The sequence below is a fragment of the Peromyscus eremicus genome, chromosome 6, assembly GCF_949786415.1.
Source record: "Peromyscus eremicus chromosome 6, PerEre_H2_v1, whole genome shotgun sequence".
In the NCBI taxonomy this organism is placed as follows: domain Eukaryota; kingdom Metazoa; phylum Chordata; class Mammalia; order Rodentia; family Cricetidae; genus Peromyscus; species Peromyscus eremicus.
The window spans coordinates 130,494,238-130,518,939 of record NC_081421.1 but is presented as its reverse complement, the minus strand read 5'-3'; the positions used below and the strand labels follow the sequence as shown (position 1 = coordinate 130,518,939).

At 37.8% G+C, this 24,702-nt stretch overlaps 1 protein-coding gene across 1 annotated transcript in view; it reads right to left on the bottom strand.

Moving 5' to 3' along the window:
- Wls (Wnt ligand secretion mediator) overlaps positions 1-24,702 on the bottom strand; it is a 106,847-nt gene that overhangs the window by 62,632 nt on the left and 19,513 nt on the right. The window contains exon 2 of the mRNA XM_059266518.1: positions 7,788-8,060. Coding sequence (XP_059122501.1) covers positions 7,788-8,060 — 273 coding nt within the window. The remainder of the gene's footprint in view (positions 1-7,787; positions 8,061-24,702) is intronic.

Here is a 24,702-nt window from a genome sequence, read left to right as displayed (position 1 = left end):
CCATTTTCTGGCCTCTATATCTAGTGGCTGTTCTGTTCTCTGACCCCACATAAGTTTATTAGGGTACACAATATTTTGGGGAACACAATACCACCACAGATTTTCTCTTAGAACAGTCAGTCATCTTACTCAAGAATTGTGTCATGGTTAACCTTGGTTGTCAAGTTGACTGTATCTTTAATCAACTAAAACTTAAGTTTCTGGGCACTCGTGTGAGGAATTTTCTCAATCAGATTATTTGAAGAAGGAAGATCTACCCTAAATCTGGACCTAGTGGCAGTGGCAGTTCAGAGAAAAGGACATAGCTTTTTGCCTGCTTTCCCTCACTCTTGCTGGCAAGTCCATCTATCTTGTTGCTACAGCATTCCTTCACCAATATTAGAACCAACTTCTTTGGAATTCTAACATAGACTGAAGAACAACAGGTCTCCAAGAATCCTCTAGGCCTTCAGTACTAGATTGGGATCGCTAAAACATCCAACCTCTTAGGCTAAACAACTACTGGATTCTTGGCCTCTCCGATGTGAGACAGCCATTTTGTGGACTACCTGTAGCACATTCTGTAAGCTAATCTAATAAATTCCTTTTAAGTATTATAAACACACACACAAACACACACACACACACACATATATATACATATGTATACACACGTGTGTATGTGTGAATATATACATGTATATATGTATTAATGTATATATGTTTAAGTATTTAAATATATATATTTAAGTATTATATATAATAAAGGGGATTTATTAGATTACCTATATTACATATATATGTATATGTGTATATATTCTATTAGTTCTGCTCCTTTAGAGAACTCTGACTAATACAGTAATAATATTCCAATTTTCTCAATAAATGTGTTCATATGCTCCCCCAAGATGCAAAAAATCCAACACCAAGCATGAAAACCCCTTTTGAGTTATTGGTTAGGATTGTACAAAAGACTCCCAAAATATTTTATGCTATTGTTGTTGCCCTTAGTTGACTCCCTGAGGTGGAATATAAGTTTTTATTGCTGAAGACCCTATGCATTTCAGACACAGGACCTAAAGGACCTGAGGTGGATATGACCTGAAAGCCTCCTCCCTAAGGATTAGCTTTCATGGTAAGAGAAAGTGCCATGCAAGCTTCCAAATGGGGGAAGCAACCAATAGTTTTACTCAAGCAAGACATTAACCAAAACAATGAGCAGCATAGCATGATAACTCTAACGGTACAATAGTGGCATGCATGCATTGGTGATAAACAATAGCTCTCTAATTAGGCTTAAGACCTGTTCAACAACAGGGAAAACATACCTAGTACTAGACTACTACATTGGGCTTGTGAGGTCACAAATCTAGAAGGATAACCTACAACTTCCACTTCATTAAACCAGCAGAATTCCTAACTACATTCTAAATGTTTATTTCTATACCCATAAGTAAGTTTAGTTCTTACTCTTTCTCTTAGGGTTTTATTGCTGTGAAGAGACATCATGATCACAGCAACTCTAGTAAAGAAAAACATTTCATTGGGGCTGACTAACAGTTTCAGAGGTTTAGTCCATTATCATCATGGCAAGAAGCATGGCAGCATGCAGGCAGACATGGTGCTGGAGAAGGAGCTTAGAGTTCTACATCTTGATCCAGAGGCAGCAGTAGAAAGACTGAAACATAATTCTTCCAATAAGGCCACACCTAATAATGCCACTCTCTCTATGGGCCAAGAATTCAAACACCTGAGTCTATGGGAGCCATACCTATTAAACCACCACATTTCACTCCCTGACCCCCATAGGCTTATAGCCATAGCATAATGAAAAATGAATTTAGAGTCTCAACAATGTTTAAAAGTCCAAAGTTGAAAGTCTCTTCTGAGATTCATGTAATCTCTTAACTATCCTACAAAATTAAAATAAAAAAAGATCACATTTTATACACAGAATATACATTACAATTCCAAAGAGTAGGGAAGGGAGCACAGTGAGGAAATACTGGACCAAAGCAAGACCCGAAACCAGCTGGCCAAACACTAAACTCTGCATCTCCATGTCTGATGTCAAAGCACTCTTCTCTTTTCCAACTCCATTCAGCTTTGTTGACTGCAACACACTTCTTTCTCTTGAGCTAGCTCCACTCCCTATTAGCAGCTTTCCTTGGTAGGTATTCTACAACTAACCATCTCCAACTTCTTGGGGTCTACAAGGCAATCCAGGCTTCACCTTCACAGCTTTATGCAGTGGCCTCTCTAGTCCTCCATTTAGGGACACCACTAACACATGCCTGGCCTGAGTGGCTCTTCTTAGTTCTGGAAGGAGATTCCATAACCCCTTTCTTCTGTCCTTGACTCTACAGTCAGAACCACATGACCAAAGCTGCCAAGTTCTGCTGCTTGCTGGAGCTGGAACATGGTCCCCTCATTCAATTATATATCTTCACTGACTTTCTGTTTTCAAATGGTTTCCTTCATTGTCTATGCTTGGCTGTCCTGAAACTCAATCTATAGACCAGACTGACCTCAAACTCAGAGACCCACCAGCCTCTGCCTTCTGAGCACTGGGATTAAAGGTATGCACCACCACATTTGGACCTAAGCTGTTCTTTAATTCCTTTTTACAAGTTGGAAGTTTAGCTGTGTGGGGTCTTGCTCTGAGGTTACTACTCACTTTCTTCCATTTCTTAATCTGTTTATCTTTTTTAACACAGGACTTAGCTCTATTCCAATTCCTGGTATCCCCTTTTTTCCCTTCAATCTGTACAGTTTGCATTTTTCTTTCTTAGCTTGCTCCATTTTGTTATAGATCTTCATTAGAGTGACCACAAATAATTACACAATACAGTCTATACTAGGCTGTTTTGAGATTTCCTCTGCCCACAGAATTAACCCAAATCTCTTCACTTTAGCCTCAAGGGCCAAAAGCAGCCACTCTTCACCAAAATATCACAAAAAATGATCTCTAGCACATATATTAATATTCTTCAACTTTGAAACCTCTTGAGCCAGGCCCCCACAGTTCAAATCATTCTTAGCACAAGAATATTACAAAAAAACCACAACTGATCAAAATGTAGAGAACAAGATATCATATGGTTCCAAAATCCCAACTGATACATCTACAACACAATTGTAAAAGATGGGACAGAGAGATTGAAAGACCCAGAAGAATAGGATTTTGTTGTGAAATTCTTTCTCCTAGTAATGTCAAAGAGGCTATACTCATGAAGTATCACCAACATGGCTGCCTAAATGAAATCTGAACAATGAGAGCACCAATGAACACACTAATATAATAGAGGGGAAGTCATGGGGTCTCAATGCTAGACAAAGAACTATAGGCAACTGGGGAATGCTGAGACTGGGAGAAATGATCTTCCCTAGGGATAAGCCCTTCAATTGGCTATCCAATACCAAGTGATCAGCCTGAGATTTTACACAAGCTGGTAACTTTATACAGGCTGAGTCAACTGCATTCATGTATTTACTTAACAACCTTTTACAAATTGAATGGAATGAAATTTAGGAATATATTATCAACTTCACATAAACTCACCAGAAGCTGTAATTTATTTTATTAAATAACTTTAATGCCAAAAATGAAACCAATTATAGGCCAGGCATTTTACACAACACAAAAGTCAGAGTATCAAAATGATCCAGGTTTTCCCACAACCTGATAAACAGATCCATGCTCTAAAAACCTAAGTATTGCACCAAACAATAGCTGCTATGGCAACAAGCTGTTATTCTTAGCAATGCATCACCTTTTCAGTCAGCTGTAAACATCTCAGCCATAATTTACTCATGCAAACAATATTTAAGTAGCTGTAACCAGAATTAGTGTCACTGGCTATTGAAATGTTTCTTGAATAACAAAAGTGTTGTCTTGGAGTAGAAAAGGGGCAAGCACCTCCATCAGTTGTTTGATATCCTTTTTTGTAGCAGAATGATCTGATTCAAGAGACATTTTTATCCATAGCTTCCTTACACACAAAGCTAAAGTTTAACAAATGTAAACACAATCACAATCAGGGAGCTGATCTACCAAGGAGACATAGAAAATAATTCAGTTGTGCTAGGTTGTCAAAGTAGACATTGCTCAGCCAATAATGGAGTTCAGAGAATATAAAATGCATTTACAAAGGAAATAAGAAAACATCTAGGAAGGCTCTAGGGCTATGTAACAACTGGAATGTCTAAGCTGAAGAATGAAAAATAATGAAAAATGCATTTAGTCCAACTTCAAAGGTCCCCATAGTCTATCACAGTCTCAACAATGTTTAAAAGTCCAAAGTTGAAAGTCTCTTCTGAGATTCATGCAATCTCTTAACTATCCTACAAAATTAAAATATTTTTTTTTTTGCATTTTCTCACATCTATGGGAGAAAGTGAGAATTATAAAAGAAGAGGAGATGGGACTTAAGGTATGGTTCAGTGGTAGACCATGTGTCCAGTATCCATGATGCCTAGGGCTCTATCACTATCACTTAAAAAGAAAAAAAAAAAGGAACATCAGCATGAGCAAATATGTTAACAGAAGTAATCTCTGGACATGTTCACAGAGTATGAGATTGTTTGAGAATGCAGAAATATATGCATGTCAACTATATGAAATAAGGCTGTATCCTGCGGTGGTGGTACATGCCTTTAATCCCAGCACTCAGAAGGCATAGGCAAGTGGAACTCAGTGAGCTCAAGGTCAGCCTGGGCTACAGAGCTAATTCCAGGACAGCCAAGGCTACACAAAGAAATCCTGTCTTGCAAAAACAAACAAGGGAAAGAAAGAAGGAAAGAAGAAAGGAAGGAATGAAGGAAGGAAGAATGGATGGAAGGAAGCAAGCAAGCTGCAAAAAAGCTTTGGAACACAATGGAGAGAACTCTGAATTGTCAAGCCTTATTTGTAGGTCATCAAAGATGTTTTACACAGGGAAATGACTAAGATTAAATGATAAAATTCTTTTGTAAAAACTTAATTCCACTAGCCAAAAAGTAGAACAAAAAAGAAAATGGTCTGAATTTCAGGAATGACTTTTTTTTTTTTAATTTTGAAATAATTGCTTATTCTTCAAAATTATTTGGTTAATTAGATATTTTTATTCAAATTTTGCACATAAAAAAGTGGTTCAGAGAAGTTTTATAAGTTGCTTAACATCGTAGAACTTTCAATAAATGTTATCAAAGGGCAGTCCAATGACTCAGCAGGTAAAAGTACTTGCTTCATGTGATGGTTTGAATGAGAATTGCCAACATAGGCTCATATGTTTGAATGCTTGGTCCCAGTTAGTGGAACTGTTTGGAAAGGATTATGAGGTGTGGCCTTGTTGCACTAGATATAGCTTTGTTGAAGGAGGTATGTCCCTAGAGATGGGCTTTGAGGGTTCAAAATCCCATGCCAGGCCATTGTCTCTCTATTTGTCTGCTGTTGGCAGATCAGTATGGATGTTAGCTTTCAGCTATTGCTCCAGCCCCATGATGATCATGGACTAACTTTCTAAAACTGTAAGCAAAACCTCAATTAAATGGTTTTTTTGAGACAGAGTTTCTCTGTGTAGCTCTGGCTATCCTAGAACTCATTCTGTCGACCAGGCTGGCCTTGAACTAAGAGATTCTTTTGCCTCTGCTTCCCAGGTGCTGGAATTTAAGGCTTGTGCCATGACCAACTTAAATGCTTTTTTTTAAGAGTTGCCTTAGTCATGGTGTGTCTCTTCACAGCAACAGAACAGTAACTAAGACACTACATAAGCCTGATGACAAGAGTTCTAAACCCACAGGGGGAGGGGAGAACTGTCACTTAAAAATTGTTCTCAACTATGTTCATAGCAGCATTATTCATAATAGCTAGAATGCTGTGGATATCATTCTGTATGCTGTGAATGTGTTGCTCTGATTGGTTAATAAATAAAGTGCTGATTGGCCAGTAGCCAGGCAGAACAAGCAGAGAAGAGAATTCTGGGAAGAGAAGGCTGAGTCAGGACGCTGCCAGCCACTGCCATGAGAAGCAAGATGTAAAGATACTGGTAAGCCACGAGCCATGTGGCAAAGTATAGCTTTATAGAAATGGGTTAATTTAAGATGTAAGATCTAGCTGTCAAAAAGCCTGAGCCAATAGGCCATGCAATTCATAATTATTATAAGCCTCTGTGTGTTCATTTGGGTCTGAGCAGCTGCGGGACTGTGAGGACACAGGAGCCAGGTGGGCACAGGAAACCAATCAGCTACACTAGAACCTGGAAACAACCTGGATACCCTTCAACCGAAAAATAGATAAAGAAAATGTGGTACATATACACAATGGAGTATTACTCAGCTGTAAGAAACAATGACATCATGAATTTGTAGGCAAATGGATGAAACTAGAAAATATCATCTGGAGTGAGGTAACCCAGACTCAGAAAGACAAACATGGTATGTACTCACTCATATGTGGATACTAGATGTAAAGCAAAGGATAACCAGACTACAACCCACAGCTCCAGAGAAGCTAGGTAACAAGGAGGACCCTAAGCAGGACACATGGATCACCCTAGGAAGGGAAAATAGATGAGATCTCTATGAGTAAACTGGTGGGGGGGTGGGCAATAGAGGGAAGGGGATGGGGGATAAGAACATGAGGGAATGGGATGGTCGAGTTGGGGGAGGGATGAAGTGGGAGAGCAATGAAAGAGATATCTTGATAGAGAGAGACATTATGGGGTTAGGGAGAAATCTGGTGCTAGGGAAATTCCCAGGAATCCACAAGGATGACCCTAGCTTAGACTACTAACAATAGTGGAGAGGGTGTCTGAACTGTCCTACCCCAGTAGTCAGATTGGTGAATACCCTAACTGTCATCATAGAGCCTTCATCCAGTAACTGATGGAAGCAGATGCAGAGATCCAAGCCAACCACCAGGCCGAGCTCCGGGAGTTCAGTTGAAGAGAGAGAAGAGAGATTATATGAGCAAGGGTGGGTCAAGATCAGGATGGGGAAATCTATCGAGACAACTGAACCAAGCTCATAGGAACTCACGAACTTTAAACTGACAGCTGCGGAACCTGCATGGGACCAGACTAGGCCCTCTGCATATGGGAGAGAGTTGTGTAGCTTGGTCTGTTTGAGGAGCCCCTGGCATTGAGATCAGGAGAGTTCTTGAGCTGGCCTTCTGGAACCCATTACCCATGGTGGGGTGCCTTGCTCATCTTTGATGCAGGGGAGAGGGGCTTGGTCCTGCCTCAACTTAATGTACCAGGCTTTGCTGACTCCCCATGGAAGCTCTTACTTTTTTGGAGGAGGAGATGGAGGGTGGGCTATGGGGAGAAGCTGGAGGGCAAGAGGGAAGAGGGATAGGAGGGGGAATCTGTGCTTGATATGTACAATGAGTGGAAATTTTTCTTAAAAAAAAAAAACTAAAAAAAAAATTGTTCTCTAACCTCCACACAAGCACCTTTGCATGCATGCATGTACACATGTTTTTAATTCAGGAATTTAAATCTATCTCAGGAGTATTCTCAGGCCCATTCTCATAAGCATTCTATATACTAACTTATCATTTGGGCATAAACATGAACACAGAGGACAATGAAATAGATCAATAGGTTTGACTGTGGGCAACCTCCCCAGAACCTAAGTGATCTACATGTAAAATGAAGTAATACAGATATTTGCCTTAAGGGATTTTTAAAGGTTAAATGAGTTAATTCAGATGAAGGGCTCAGAAAATGCACAGGAGGCAGCATATAGCTAATAACTGAGTTGCTATCATCATTCACACTCCTAGAAAGGAAATATCCACAGGTGACTAAAGCAGTTGGCGTACTTACTGATTTGGTTGTTCAGCTTGAAAGCAATGTCTAGCTGCAGGATAAACAGCATAAACTGGAACCATGGGCTCATCTCCATAGAAGGGAGGGGAATGTGCACAGAAAACACAATGTCATTGGCTTCAATTTCCCTTGGAATTGCTTCCTCGATGTCTCGGATCTTGTCACACTTGTTGGGTCCCCAAGGCACCAGCCATCTTGTCTTATGGTGGTTCTTACGGACATCCACACATTTTATTGACATGTAGGGCACTGCTGTCGTGGGTGCTGGAGCTGAAAAGATAATGTTTTCATGTTTAGAAAAGAATACACTGAAGTAGTCACTTCTAGATAATACCCTTCAATTGTGCCTTCCTTCCAGTTGTACACTGCCATCTACAGCTGGGGAACACTTGCTCTCTGAGATCCTCCAAATCCAAGTGAGGACCCTCCTGTCATCCGCAGAGGGTCACAAAAGTATCTCCATAAGCCTTCCTATTATATTTCCAGTTAATTACAGTACACACTTGTAAGCAATCTAATTCAGTTACAGCCTCCATTCAAATCTTTGTCACAAAATTCCAATGTGCCCCAAGAGCTGGGGACTAAGTGAGGTGCACTGCAGAGACCAGTCTCTGAACTCAGATGCCAGGTCTGAGACTTGGTTGACAACCTAAGTTAGTTGCATCTGTGCTAGCTTCAGGACCCTCATCTAAGAAATAAGTTAGCTGTCTTCTAAGGTTTCTTTTAGCTGGATGATTCCTAACCACTGCCTTTGATGTACAACTATGCTGACCTAGAACCCCACTTAGCTTGGTACTTATCTGAAGACGGATATTTAAAGATTGATACTTCTAAAACAAACTAAAATATTACCCATGTTTATCAAGAGAGAAAATAACATTTGAAATATATACTATGGGAGCACTGTTTTGTTACAAAATGATTCATATGACTGTAATAGTAAAATTGCAAAATATAATTTGAAGTTTAAAACTTTTGCCTAATCCAGGCAGTGGGACTGGGTCCTGTGCTCATTGCATGAGTCGGCTGTTTGAAACCTGGGGCCTATGCAGGGTCCCTTGGCTCGGCCTGGGAGGAGGGGACTGGACCTACCTGGACTGAGTCTACCAGGTTGATCTCAGTCTGTGGGGAAGGCTTTGCCCTGGAGGAGATGGGAATGGGGGGCGGGCTAGGGGGAAGGTGAGGGGGGCGGGAGGGGGGAGAACAAGGGAATCTGTGGCTGATATGTAGAACTGAATTGTATTGCAAAATAAAAATTAAAAAAAAAAAAACAACTTTTGCCTAAAATCTCCCTAGAGGAAAGTAACTACTGTTACAAAATCATTAAAACATTATTATTCTTTACTTAATATGTAATATATTAATATCTATATTCATGGTAAATGTGTTAATATCTTAATATCTATATTAGTGGTAAATGTGTTTTTAGAAAGACTAGCAAATAACAAGTAAAAATGCTAGAAACTTCTGCACTCAAGAAGTATAACTGAAAGCCCTTGAGTACTGGGTGTTGACTCCATCAGCATGGTATCTCTATGGATTCATGCTATGGGAGTTTTTTTCTCAAAACTCAAAACCATATAACCACAAATACTTTGTATACATAATTTATCTAAAGTCATCTTGTCTAGCATATTATTAGAAATGAGTCAATCAAACATTGGTTATTTTGGTCAGCTAAACAGTTTCCTGATGTTAGAAAGACTAAATGACACATTTAATTGGACCCATTTTAATGTGGTTGGAAACTAAACAGTGAGGCAAAAGTCATAAATTCCACTTTAAGTAACATAGTCAAACTGACTATTTGTTGCAAAAAATACTTACATTTCAAAACCTCTCGTCTCCCAAAATGAACCTAACCTTTTTCATTTATTTTATTCATTTTGAAAAACAAGTATTTTACTCCTCAGACAAAAATAAAAATAACTAGCCAAGTTCCTCAGCTGAGCTCCAAAACCACATTCCACATGGAACAACAGAGCACTGGACACCAGACAGTACAGAGACTGCGTTTCCAGCGGCTTGTGTGGGAGACTGTGTAGTCACCAACCTGGTTTTCATTTTTTTTAACCCAGTGTATCATCCACAAAGTAAAATTCCCAGGAATACTCATATTCTTAAGAGATCTTGGCAATGGACTTCAAGAAGCTCCAAATGTGTATCTTTAGCTAGACTACGAGAATGAGAAATATTTTTATTCCCTGGAATAAGATGAAAACTGCACATAATTAAACATTTCAACTTTTTCTAGTAGTATCCAAAAGGAAAACAATGTTTATACTATTTGAAAAATTAAATGGCACACTGGTATTCAAGCATAGACAGAGTTCCTTTGGTGATATCTTTACAACTGAGGATGACATCTTACCTGCAGCTAAGAGTAGATACTCAGTGTCTACAGCATGTAAAGAAAACAGAAAGCCAAGAGTGCGGCTTGTTTAGAAGGTATTTCATCAGATGAAGCCAAAATTGTGACTACACAAATCATAAAAGAGTATTTGAATAAAACTTTGTTTGAAATCAGCCAGGCATGGTGGCACACACCTTTAATGCTAGCATTCAGGAGACAGAGGCAAGAGGATCTCTGTGAATTCCAGGCCAGTCTGGTCTACAAAGTAAGTTCCAGGAGAGCCAGACCTACATTGTGAGATACCACCTCAACAAAACAAAACAAAACAACAACAAAAACCTCAAAAGTTTGAACTTTGTTATTTTTGAAAGTGATTTTATAATGACAAAAGAACTAAACAGAGAAAGTTAAAGTTATCTGCAACTTTTGAACAAGACAAAAGTTTTGGCTGCATCTGATGAAATACCTTCCATAGCAGGCAACCAGAACAAGAGTAGTCCACTGTATTTACAATGAAAGTCTTAGTTCCTAATGTGATTCCGAGGATCAACAGTGTTAAAAAGAGACAGGCAGATCTCTGTGAGCTCTAAGCCAGCCTGGTCTACAAAGCAAAGGACAGCAAAACAGTGTTAAAAAGGGGTTACCTAGATTCAGGTCAACAAACCAAGTCATGTTTGATCAAATTAAAACTAAAAACAACCACTCTGCAGTATTTGAAGGCTATTAAAGCAGGATCATTAAACTGCCTCACATATTATAAAATTCCTCTGTACACATCCATAGAATATAACTTAACTGGAAATATAAGGGTTAGAAGCTGATTCTACATCAATACAATTTAGCAAGAAGGACATTGCAACAAAAAACAAATATGTCCTGTCACTGTGAACTGTTAACCTCTCATATTGGCACCTATGAACACTGAAGGTATGCATGCAGGTAAGCTATAGAAAGCATTCGTAAAAATGTTGGCTCAGTCTTTGTTCTGTTCTCATTACCACATCAAACACAGGACAGATTTTCTTCCTTTATCTGTATTTCAACAGTACTTTTGACTCCTCTTATCCATTACAGTATTCATATTCTGAAATATGATACTACACTATATTTTCAAAGTGATATGAAATCAGTAAGGTAAGTGACAAAATTAAGGTTGGGAAGCCACCTCTTAGAAAATGATCCTTCAGACACATTACTTCATACCCAATGGTTGTGAAGACTCACTATGTGCTAGACACTGTCAGCTGCTGGAGTAGACCTCTAATAATAGATATCAATAATGTGAAATATATGAACGATGAGGAATATAGAAAATAGGTAATTACTGTAAGTTTTAATTATAATTGTGATGAGTGCTACATTTAACCTGAGAAAGGGGAATAGTTAACTATTTGAAATATAGAAGGAATGAGAAGAGTAAAGTGATAGACAAACTACAACCATCATCTCCAACTTAACCCTGAATAAAAAGGTAATCCAGTAACAACTAAGCCTGCATCTATTTTGGAAGAAAATTAATTGGCTCCAGTCAGCTTCCTTCATCTCAAATCATACCTTGGTTTGCAAGTTACTTTCTAGCCAACCACTACCATTTTCCATGCTCAAAGCTGAGTCATTCTCAGAACCTGCAATTGAAAGATGCACAGGGAGAGACACAAGAGTTGGTTGCTTTCTACAAAAGTTAAAATAAAAGCAAACAACATGCTGAAATGACAAATAGTTTCTGTTTAAGTCAACAGGGATTTTTTCTATTTCTTTGGTTTTAGAACAAGCAACAAAGCATCCCTTTGCAAATATCTGAGCATTGGACAGACAGTGACATCATGATAGAAAGTTGTTCCAAGAAGGGTCTGAATATAAAGTTTTGGCTGTAAAAGAAGTCTGGAATGGCTTACAGTGTCTCCTCTTGAAATAGAGAAAGTGTGAGCCCAGAGAGCAAGGGGACCACTAGGTTAGGAAACATTAAGCAGATACTTTGCCTACAGATGTCCATGCTTGAGTTTGGAAAACTAGAAAGAACACTTTTAATTAACTGACTGATTGATTCAGACAGCTCTTGCTATGTAGCTCTGGCTGGCCTGGAATTCAGAGATCCACTTTCCCCTGCCTCCCAATGCTAGGGCTAAAGCCATGTGCCACCACCACATTTGGCATTAGGAGGAGCATTTCAATGGATCACAGCCCTTTGATTTTCTAGCCAAGGGCACGTTCCTACATTCATCTTGGTTTCTACTCTCAGTAGTCCCTACTCAGCTCTACAAAGCACTATAGAAAAGGCACAATAAGACACATACAATGCCGGGCGGTGGTGGCGCACGCCTTTAATCCCAGCACTCGGGAGGCAGAGCCAGGTGGATCTCTGTGAGTTCGAGGCCAGCCTGGGCTACCAAGTGAGTTCCAGGAAAGGCGCAAAGCTACACAGAGAAACCCTGTCTCGAAAAACCAAAAAAAAAAAGACACATACAAAAAAAACAAAGAATTTTTATTTAGGGACTCTTTTAAGGTTCTCCCTCCCTCCCTCTCTCCCTCTCTCCCTCCCTCCCTCCCTCCCTCCCTCCCTCCCTCCCTCCCTCCCTCCCTCCCTACTTCCTTTCCTCCTTACCGCCTTCCTTCTCCCTCCCCCGAATCTGTACATACTTAAAGGCAGACAGAAGATCAGCTGGGAGAATAAGGACACTCCAGAGGGTGGTCTGAATGGGAATGGAAGAGCCCCACTTCTCCCACAGAGCCTTTGAAATCTTAGTTATCAGGTCATAATAACCTTTCCCAAATTAGATCAGAAATGCCTGCCTTACAACAAAAATGATATTTGAAGATTAATCTGCTTGGGCTGAGTGGAAGGAATATGGAGAACAAATTGGTTTGTGTGGGTAATTGGGTTTACAAACATTAATAAGCAGAACTTTGAAATTTGAAAAACATAATGATTTGGAGTGAAATAGTCAACAACTTCAAAAATATTTTATTTTTCTAAGAGAACTTAGCAATAAAAATAACAATAAAACAATGATGCACAAATACTTTCTTCTATGACTCTAAAGGGAGGTTCAGTTAACTTTTGAATAATCTCAGTTAAAAACTTATACTCACTGTCTCTACACCTTTAAAAATATAAACAACTGCTAGCCAGTGGTAGTGTATTCCTTTAATCCCAGCACTCAGGAAGCAGAGGCAGGCCTGTGGGTTTGAGGCCATCTTGGTCTAAAGAGCAGGTTCCAGGACAGCCAGGGCTTCACAGAGAAACCCTGTCTTGGGGGTGGGGGTGGGGGTGGAGGTAATATATCTAAGACTTCATAGTTTCACTTTATTTTCTCCATCTTGTTCTACAAAATAATTTTAGGTTACTAGAAATATTAGCTCATATTTCATACTAAAAGGATAACAAACAGACTGATTTAAAGTAATAACAGAAGCAATATATAGATAATTCCAGTTCTCAAAGTTTTCATCTTAACTATGAAAGTAAAAGGCATAATATCTACTTTACCTTAGAATGTGGAGAAATACCTTCATTGCCTGGAAGATAGGCCAAGTATAGTGGAATAAGACTATAATTCCAGAAATCAGGAGTCTGGTAACAACCAGACACAGAAAGACATGTCCTCTTACCCCTAAAAATTTATTAATAACGTATGTGCCCAGTGAAAACTTATATAACACACACTATGTACCTAGGTTCTCAGTACCAGACAGCCTAAACAAGATGGTGGAAAATATAAGGAAAGGAAACTTAGTGTCTGAAATTAAAAAAATAAATAAATAAATAAATAAATAAATAAATAAATAAATAAATATGTCTGTGTTATTGAAACAACTGTAACTTTCATCCAAATAGTCCCAAAGCTCTTTGTTGCCAAAACAGAATCCTATCTAAGTTTAGAACTTGGCTTTTAACTGTCTTAGCCTAGCCTCAAACTTAGAAGTTGATTTTCAAAGTAATTAATTGAGACATTCCTCTTGGCCTTTCCTAAGTTCAAAAGCCTTAATTCTGCTTAAAAAGAAACACATGAAATAGACTGTACAACTTAAGTAGACAGCTAACACTATCTGGTTGAACTGTAACGTTCAAAATAGTTAATAACTCCACCACTCATTCCTGTGCATCAGCCATCTCTCCAAGATAAATTCCTGAAAACAATGTTGTCATCCTCAGCAAATATTTAAGTATTAGGAGTGTCTCTGAATGACAGCTCAAAACCTTAAGCTACAGAAAATGCAAATACTTGTGTTAAACTGATTTAGCATTTAGGAATTAACTAACTCAGTCCATTAACTCCTTGACTGAAACTGTTCTGTAGCTATAACGTTCAGACACATATTTTAACATTGCCATTTACTTTAAGGATAAAATTATTATGCATTTCAACCATGCTAATTAAATCTTACCAGATTACTGAACAAATTATTACTTCACAATTAATAACAATTACTTCAAAGTAAAAGTGTATCTGCAGAGACTAGACCTAGAGATAGGACTTTGGGAATTACCTTAGCTATACCCTTGTGAGTGAAATGAGGTACACTTAGTGAGATGCAATTCATTCTTGACAGCAATTTTTTTTTTTGGGGGGTGGGGGATGGTTCAAGACAGGGTTTCTTTTGTAGTCCTGGCTATCCTGGAACTCACTCTGTAGACCAGGCTGGCCTCAAGCTCAGAACTCAGAGATGTATCTGCCTCTGCCTCCCGAGTGCTGGGATTAAAGATGTGCTCCACGCCCAGCATTAAAAGTATTTCTTGACAGCCACTTTCAATGAATAATCACACTAACATGTTCTAGGAAATATATTTATTGAATAAAGCAAGAAATCCTCTACACTAAATGACTACCACCAAGGCATACTAACAAATTTTATATTCCTTATGCCAACATGTAGATGTTCTTACATGCACCCAAACACACCCATGTATACAACACAAAATACAGATGCAAATATACAAAAACAGGAATGCACATGCATTCACATGATAGCACAGACACACATGTATTCACATACCAACACATAGATGTCTACACACTACACACACTCACACACACACACACACACACACACACACACACACACACACACACCATGCGTGCATAGCAATTCACTGAAACACATACCATACAGCTGGGCATAGTGTCACACTTCTTTAAACTCAATACTGAGAGGCACGAAAATATGTGGGTTTACACATATACTCCACATGGAAACACACAGACCCATACATGTACCCATATGGTGACATATAGATACACTCACGTACATGCAATACATAAATGCCCATAAAGAGCAACATATACACATACCCCAACACACAGATGTATATACTTATTAACATGTATGCACCCTGCACAGCAACACAGACACAGAAACACCAAGTACACACACAGTAATAGATGAACACAAAAGCAAATATACCCCACATAAGAGCACACAGGTGTATCTACATGGTAATATACAGATAAATATAGTAAAACAGATGCACATACTCCACATATCAACACAAGGATACACATGCATGGCAACATACAGGAATACACATATATACACAGGACCACACACAGGTGTACACCGTGAAGGTGAGTTAACTGAATTGTTTTACTTGACAGGATCTAGAACCACTTTGAAAATAAATTTCTGGGCATGTCTGTGAGGGATTATCTCAATTAGGCTAATTAAAGTAGAAAGACCCACTCTAGGTGTAGGTGACATCATTCCAGGGGTTAGTCTTCCTCCCCAATTTCAGAAAAAAGAAAGAGTGATCATAACACTCAAGTTCATCATCTCTCTGCTTCCTGACTGTGGATACAGTGTAAACTGATATGGACTGTACTAAAACTATAAACGATGGACTGTACTAAAACTATAAACAATGGACTGTACTAAAACTATAGATGATGGACTGTACTAAAACTATAGATGATGGACTGTACTAAAACTATAGATGATAGATTGTACTAAAACTATAAGTGATAGACTGTACTAAAACTATAAATGATGGACTGTACTAAGACTATAAGTGATGGACTGTATTAAGACTATAAACGATGGACTGTACTAACACTATAAATGATGGACTATACTAAAACTATAAGTGATGGACTGTACTAAATCTATAAATGATGGACTGTACAAAAACTATAAATGATGGACTGTACTAAAACTCTAAATGATAGACTGTACTAAAACTATAAGCCAAAATAAACTCTTCCTTCCTCGCTTTTATCAGGATGCAATCAAAGCAAATAGAAAGGTGAATAATGTGCACATGTGTATGGTAACAGATGCACATGCATCTCACAGGTTAGCACAAACAACCCATATGTTAACACACAAATGTACTCACAGTGTAAACTATACCCCTTACATGGCAGCACACAGATATACACATCTCATGGTAACCTACAGACATACAATCACATGGTAACCAACAGATAAATATACCCACACAGCAACACACAATCCATGAACACCAAAGTTGAATGAAAAGTAACTTTCTGTAGCAAACACTTACTAAAAATAGTTCACTGTGACATAAAGCTATGAGTGAATGGCACAGACAGTTTAACAGTATAATTTTTCAAATTGCAGCAAAGTTACATATTTCATTCTAATTACAAAAAGTTTAAAAATATTTTATGTTTACATCTTAAGTAGATGAGTATTTTAAATGGTTGGCCTGTAATCTCAATAGAAGAAAAGAATTACTTTATAGAATCCACATGGCAAATAAGCAGCTACACTTGGTTTGCATTATTTGCTTGGCTTAGATCCTCTGAATTGAGGAGTGTTGGAACTATGGAGAAAAAAAATCAAAGTGCTTTGGGACACTAAGCCAAACTCTTACATAGCATGTGAAATTCTATGGTAAACATGAAATTATTTTAGGCTGAAGATTGGTGCCAGTGTTTTTTTTCTTTTTGAAAAAACAATAAAACACACATAAAAGGCTCTGCAAGAGGTTCAGGACATAAAATCTGCCAGTCATTAGACATGCTAACTAGAACAGTAACCCAATAGCCTAAATTTGGATTACAAAAAAATACTTACCTTTAATATCTACCAGTAAAGAAAGGCTGAATCAAGAAGCCTGACAGAAGTATATAAAATCACTAACTCTAAGCTAAATTTCTGAAAGTCTGTTATTACATTACTCCATGATGCTTATAACAGCAAAAATTAAACACACATGAAATGAGTACAAAAGGCCTCCACAGAAAGACCAAATGACTAATCTGTTAATGCTCACTGCTCTGCAAACTGGACATTTGAGCTACATTTCCAAGCCTGTGCAAGTGCCTCAAAATTTGCAACTTGTTAGACAAAAGATTATGTAGAATGGAGCCACAATCACCTATGAAATAAAAATAGTGTCACCTTGAGTCATGATCACAAAACCTAGCATGGGTATGCACCAGTTTTTGTATGGGAATCCCTCACAGGTGCCTTGGAAGTCCTCAAAACTGCTTTGGCAGGCTGTGGGTATGAGGAGCAATAAAAGGTAAATAACTGGTTCTACTTTTTGAACAAGCAAGTCACAGTACACATTACAATGGAATTTTAGAGCTAGGAAATCCAAAATTAACTAATGTCCTAAGAGAAACAGCTGCTGTGAAGCACAACTTTCTGATATTGGCTATTTACAACTTATTATCTGGCATCTATCATCTATATATCATAGATGTTCTGATTTTATCTGTGTCATTAGCACGAATAAAGATGAATCATAAATAATATATGAATTGTAAATCGCTTTCACTTTTATTTAAAGAGTTACATAAAGAGAAGACAAAATATGAAGCTCTTGAAAATACATTAAACTCACCTAAATCTAATGGACACTATCCCATATTTATTGGGTTCTTTTGGGATGGCCGACTAGAAGAGACATGACTCGGGGTAAAGAATCCATTGTTGCTATTAGAAGAATATATTTGCAAACTTTGTAGACAAGAATGAAAAAAGATTTAAAAGTTAAAGACAGGTTAGCTTCAGAGCAACCTAATAAAGAATTTACTGATAGTTCAGGGAAGCATATAATAGCGCATTTTGGCTCAGGAAAGGGTGAGTTCTCCATTCACAGTAAATTCAGGGAAAAAAAAATGGATAAATAAGATAGCCTAAACTAAAACAAAAGTTTCATTTGGTCATACCAAGATGATAAATTATCCTATGTATGTATGCATGTGACATGTGAAGGAATGCAGAATTTAATGTGCAGTAAATAGCTGCAGTTTATTGATTTCTCTCCATTTTCTGACAAGTTTCAGTAGGCATGTGTAATCAAAGAAACAAAGTACAACCAAGCAGCAACTGTTAATGACCTATCTCAATTTCACAAATTTCCAGAATCATCATTTCCCTGGTGAGCCCTTACAATTTGTGAATTCCTATAATTAAACACAGGTAAAATTTAAGGGTGATCTACAGTTTTTGGAATTACTGTGTTTCAATCACTATGCAAATGTTAAATATTTTAACACTTATACCACTTCTAGGTTCTCACTCAAGTGCCATTTCCTTTGCCTAATTTGTTAAATGCTAGGAGCCAACATCTAAGGATTTCTCTGATTTCCTTTCAGTAATAGTAAGTAACCATTGCATCTTCTGGTGTCAGTGATATCTGGTCAATTTCCATTACAACGTTCTATTGAACATGTAAATTTCTGAACACTAGGAAATTATAAACTTCTAGAGCAGTGGCTGTATCTTCCTTCTCCTTAGTATCCATGGAGGTTTAAACGTACGATCTTTAAACTTGAACTAAACTGCAGGTCTTTGTGGAGTCCTTATGTTATAATGAACTGATTGACATTAAGTACTATTTGATTTATCAACACATTTTTAATCACACACTTTATAGGCATCATTGCAAAAATACCATAATGGATTAAGTATGTGGCCTTCTTGTATTAATGCACATTGAAGATTGATAGAGGAAGTCTGGAAGATACCATAACTATCTTTCACACTGCCTGGGACATAATACACATAAGCCCAACCCAGGCTCCCTTCTTACAAATACTTCACATGGCTCTTACAAGTCTGTGTAAGTTTATAGCATGAATACTACATTTTGAGGATTAAAATGAAATTTTAAACTAATGCCTCAGTCTACCAGAAAAAAAGTTCATTTACATGTCAAAAGAAATGAGAGACAATGGTCAAAAAGTGGTTATTTTTGAAATAGTGCTCCCAATGTTTGTGGCCAACATTAATGTTACAGTAGCATGTTGAGATAACTGTTTTTAAGCATAGTTTTTTTGTTTTTTTTTTAATAGTGAGGCTCTCAAAAGGAAGGACTTTTTAACTAACTCCATAACTGCTCTTAGGCTTGCATGAACACAAGACAAATGAGACACAAAATAGGGCAAAATGTCCACATCTCAGCCTTAGACACATATAATTAATGGTAGTAGTCTTGAAGATTTTATGACATTTTTATACACATTCTTACTAATATAATATATGGATCTGAGGCTGTGGCTCGGTTGATAAAGTACTTGCTAAACAAGCATGAAGACCTAAGTTCAGATCCGCAATACTCACATAAAAGCTGTACATGACAGCATGTGCTTATAATCCTAGTACTAAGGGAGGAAAAAGACAGGAGGATCCCAGAGGCTCACTAGTCAGCCACTCTAGCCAGGTTCCTGTCTCAAAAAATAAGATAGCAGAGTAAAAGTAGAAGACATCTGAAGTTAACCTCTGACTGCCAAACATGCATGCATAAGCAAATATACTCACAAATAGATACATATAACACATACACATAAACACACAAATAAAGAACACATATAGAAAATATCACCCATTTTCTTGACATCCTACAAGCAACCCTACCAACTGGAGTCTTTGGGTTTTTATGAGATACAACCAAAAGAAGGGACAGGTAGCAGAAATTGACAAAGGCTATGAAAAGGGTTTATTCAAAGATAAATATGCTGGAGAGATTTTGGAAGAGAAGTTAGGACCAACAAAGTGTCTTGGAACAAAAAGATAATTTTGTATAAGCATTGCTACAGATTTAATATCCTCTCCATTGTGTGTGGACAATGCAAATCAAGGGAAGAACTTTTTATATTATATAAGATTCACCTTTGGCTGTGGATTGTTTCAGGTTTTTTGCGGGGGAGGCAAAATACTTAGAAACTAGAACAGTTGAGTACAGAGCAATTAGAGAAAATAAAAGGTATAAAAAGTGGCATGTAAACTCTAAGCATAATTTATTTAATCAGAACATGAAAATACTGGAAGAGTTAGCATCTTAGAACTATGGGGTTAGACCCCTTTGATGGTGTAATTATGGTTGCACTAGATTCATTTTAACATTCTGTTCAAAGTCTGAGCTTATCACCCAGTGCTGTTCTGGCTTTGACTCTCTTAGCTTCCCTGACTGCCCTACCCTAGGATTTTCACCTTAACCCTGGTTGAGAACTCTTGCTTTACCCAATTATCCACTCTTAAAAGGGAAATTTAGGGTTGGAGAGGTGGCTCAGTGTTGTTATCACGTTGCTCTTACAGAGGACCTGACTTCAGCTTGCAGCATCAAGCATGGTAGCTTACAACGCCAGTTCCAGAGAGTCCATTGCCTTCTTCTGACTTCTACAGACACCAGGAAGGCCCATGCTACACTTACATGCAAGTAAAACATTCACACCACAAAATAAATAAATCTAAAAAAATAATAATTAATTAAAAAGAAGAAAAATGCATACTTCTTTCAGTCATTCCACAACAACATTCCTTATGGAATAACTACGATTCCAAGTCCCCAGAAATCCACACCCATTGTAGTTATTGGATACGTCAACCTGGCTGCATCAGGTTGCCATTTACAAATTATGAAAGACAGCAGCAGCTACCCATTTGTACATCATTTTATAAGTGACACAGATTCTAGGAATTTAACAGGAACTGTTTTCATTCTTACATAGATGTAAGTAGTAAATAAAACCTTATTTAGAGATAAGTAAAATGAGGATCTGAAAACTACCTATCCTATGTCACAGTCAGTATCAATAAGTATGTAGCTATACTGGGGATGAACTCAAATCAATCTGGGCCCAACTGGCTCTCCTAATGAGAAAAGTGGACAAAAAGATGCATGAAAAATGCATGTGCCATAAGTCATTTGAGTTAAAATGGTGAGGTCAGTGTCCAGCTTGTATGAAATCGTATTCCCAATATGGAGTTGACCACCATCCACAGCTTTGCTGTAAGGACAACCATATATTAACTTTTAAACTATGGACTTTATACTGAAAACAGGAAACTGTGTGTTTCTCTAAGTAAAAACAAGCAGTAACTGGTTACCATGGCAGTGAAAGTACATTTAACTGTGATGCAATCACCAGAAAAGCCATAGTGAGCATGGTTAGGGGTCTAACTAAACGAGACAAGGTGTATCTCATGCAGAGAAAAAAGTCAAAGGAGGGAAATAACAGCCATCTTTAATTATGTGAAATACTACCATGAAATAAACAGGAAACACATGTTTCAGATTACTCCAAATGGAAAATCCAGGATTCACAAATAGAAATTAAATGTGATCCCAGAAACACTTTCCACTGAAGGGTAAGAAAGAATGTTCATTCATAGCAGTGTTAAACTAGATTGAAAAATTGAGTGAATTGAAAAATTAAGTGAACTAAAGAACAACAGGTCACCGGAATGGAAGGTCACTATAGGAAGACTGTAGTATAGGAGAGACAGGACTAGAGAAATACCCAGGCTCTTCCCAAAATAAAAATCTCTATTGTTCCAAATAATTAGCAAAATGTGGATTTGCTGTTGAAAGAGGGAAATGGAAAGTAAGGCTAGAGATTTCCACTGAGAAGAAAATACCAGCAATTGTTCACATAAAAGGAAAGGAAGACTTCAGCCTAGGAGGAAAGTACATTAGATGATAAAAGACCCAACAGGAGAAGAAATTTGTTAGAGGTCATTTTCCATCTGTTTTGAATAGATAATCCAGGGATAGGACAGTTGGTGCTTTGAAACAAAAATAAAGACAAAAGGCTAAGATCTTTTCACTGTCTTCCAAATATAAGACACTCAGATGCCTAGGATTTATGACCACTTTGTTATTAGGCTTAAAAATGATGCTTCATTTGTTAAAGACAGATAAGTGGGGAATAGCTGCATAACAATAAATAGGCAGACCCTTTTCAGTACACTACTGTTGCCTTTGTTTTCATCATTCCTTATTTTTTCAATACCAACAACTCATTATAAAACATCTCACCACTAGACTGATGGACTGAATGGATATAGCAGAGACAAGTTTAAAGTTCTTTCTTTCTAAACCATCCACGCTTGTCCTTATAAGTACTAGAAAATTAACCTGTAGTGGTACACACCTTTAATCCCAGCACTTGGGAGGCAGAGATAGGCATATCTCTGTGAGTTTGAGACTAGCCTGGTCTACAGGGCAAGTTCCAGAACTACCAGGGCTGCACACAGGGCTGTCTCAAAAAAAGAAAAGAAAATTAACCTGTAGCAAGGCATATAACCTCCCTTGTAAAAAGATACATGTTGAAAGAATAACAAGTTTTCCTTAACAACAACAAATCTATATTGATTCACCTTTCCCTACTGAATATGAATAATACTAAGAGAATTTCTGCTATTTCATCTGTAAGGCACTCAGAGTATTTACAGTCTTAATATCTTTCCAAACACCAATTAAGTGAGCATTAAAGATTACTATCCTTTGATTTCTAAGAAAAGAACTACCACAAGATAAAGCAAGTTTTCCAAATTTATCCAGTAAATGAGATGGTTTAATTCTCTATTCAGAATTTATTTTAGAGACTTAGTACAAATCTTACAATCTTTTTCCTATTTTTTAATACCAATCAAATTTTACCATCTCATTATAAGCTGGCCACCATGAAAACCTTGGGCAGGGCCAGCACCATTACTATTAGTTACCTACTTAATCAGTAGAACTTGATTCTGCCTGGCTGCCTCTGGAAAAATTTTAACCACTCAATTAGCTATGGCATAGTTGGCTTAACTCAGACGAAACAGTGAACCAAACGGCAGTAGTTTTTAAAAGTGCCTCTCCATTCTGATTACAAAGGAAGCATGATTAACGAAGTTCGCTTTGTGTCCAAGCTCCATTCTGAGAGACAGAGAAAGAGCTTACTGCTCCCCAACTCCTTTCTGATTACCGAGTCCTTTCCTACTTGTCTCATCACCCACACAATCTGTTCACAGCCCACACAAACAATCAAGCCAGTCTGTTGAGAGTTCCTAAAACATTTATGTGGTAAAAACAGACAAAACTAGCAGAACCTCATCTTAAAGGATGGTGGGACATTCAGTAGAAGAGTTCACAAAGGGAAATACAGACTGAGGCCCTAAGCTGAATGGATTTACCCACAATGGCTAACACAATGCCAGTCCTTATGGGGACTTGTCAACTTTCTGGTCAATTTGCAGCCACCTCCAGCTTTTGCCCTCCAAAATCTGTTTCTTTTAGAAGTATTTTTTGTTGTTTTGGCTTTTTGAAACAGGGTTTTTCTGTGTAGCCCTGGCTATGCTGGAACTACCTCTGTAGACCAAGCTATCCCGGAACTCAGAGCTCTGCCTGCTTGTGCCTTCCCCACCACCATGGCCAGTGTTGGGATAAAAGCATCTGCCACCACTCCTAAATAGAAGAATTTTCTAAAGAAATGCAATGAATAAGTTAAGGAAGTCCAAATCAGTGACTTAAGGATACTTCAGTTTTTCTAGAATTTAAAATGTAAAACCAAGTCAACCAAAGAATCTAGTTCCAAATAAACAGCTCAAACGGTTAAGCTATGAATATAAAACACTTAGCACACTGTCTACAGTGTAAATGGTGCTCAAATAATATTGCCTGATTATAATCATATTTTGTTGTGTAGTGCTAAACAATATTTTTATAATTATCTCAACTTTTCTACTCACCTAAAATACTTTTACCTTATCTATACTTTGGTTCACTGTTAAAATCAGATGCTTCCCATGCACTGTCTTCTTTTGTAATAGGTTACAAGGTAAAGCAAGCTTAGATCTCACAGTTGACAATCAATCAACTCATTCCAGTGCATTCTTTCCTTAGCATCACAGATGAACAGATGATCCTGTCCCATGACTCTATGTCTTCCAGAATTTTGTGAAGTGGAAAATATGCCTTAATCATCATCAAAATAGACCTCTGATGAGCGTTTAAGAGCACTGGTTGGCAATCTTGGGCATATACCCAAAGGATGCTCAATCATACAACAAGGGCACTTGCTCAAATATGTTCATAGCAGCATTATTCATAATAGCCAGAACCTGGAAACAAACTAGGTGCTCCTCAGCCGAAGAATGGATAAGGAAAATGGGGTATAGTTATACAATGGAGTATTATTCAGCTGTAAAAAACAATGACCTCATGAAATTTTCAGGCAAATAGATGGAACTAGAAAAAAATCATTATTAGTGAGGTAACCCAGACCCAGAAAGACAAACACAGCATGTACTCACTCATACATGGATATTAGGAGTAAAGTATAGGATAGCCAACCTAAGATCCACAGCCCCAGAGAGGCTGGA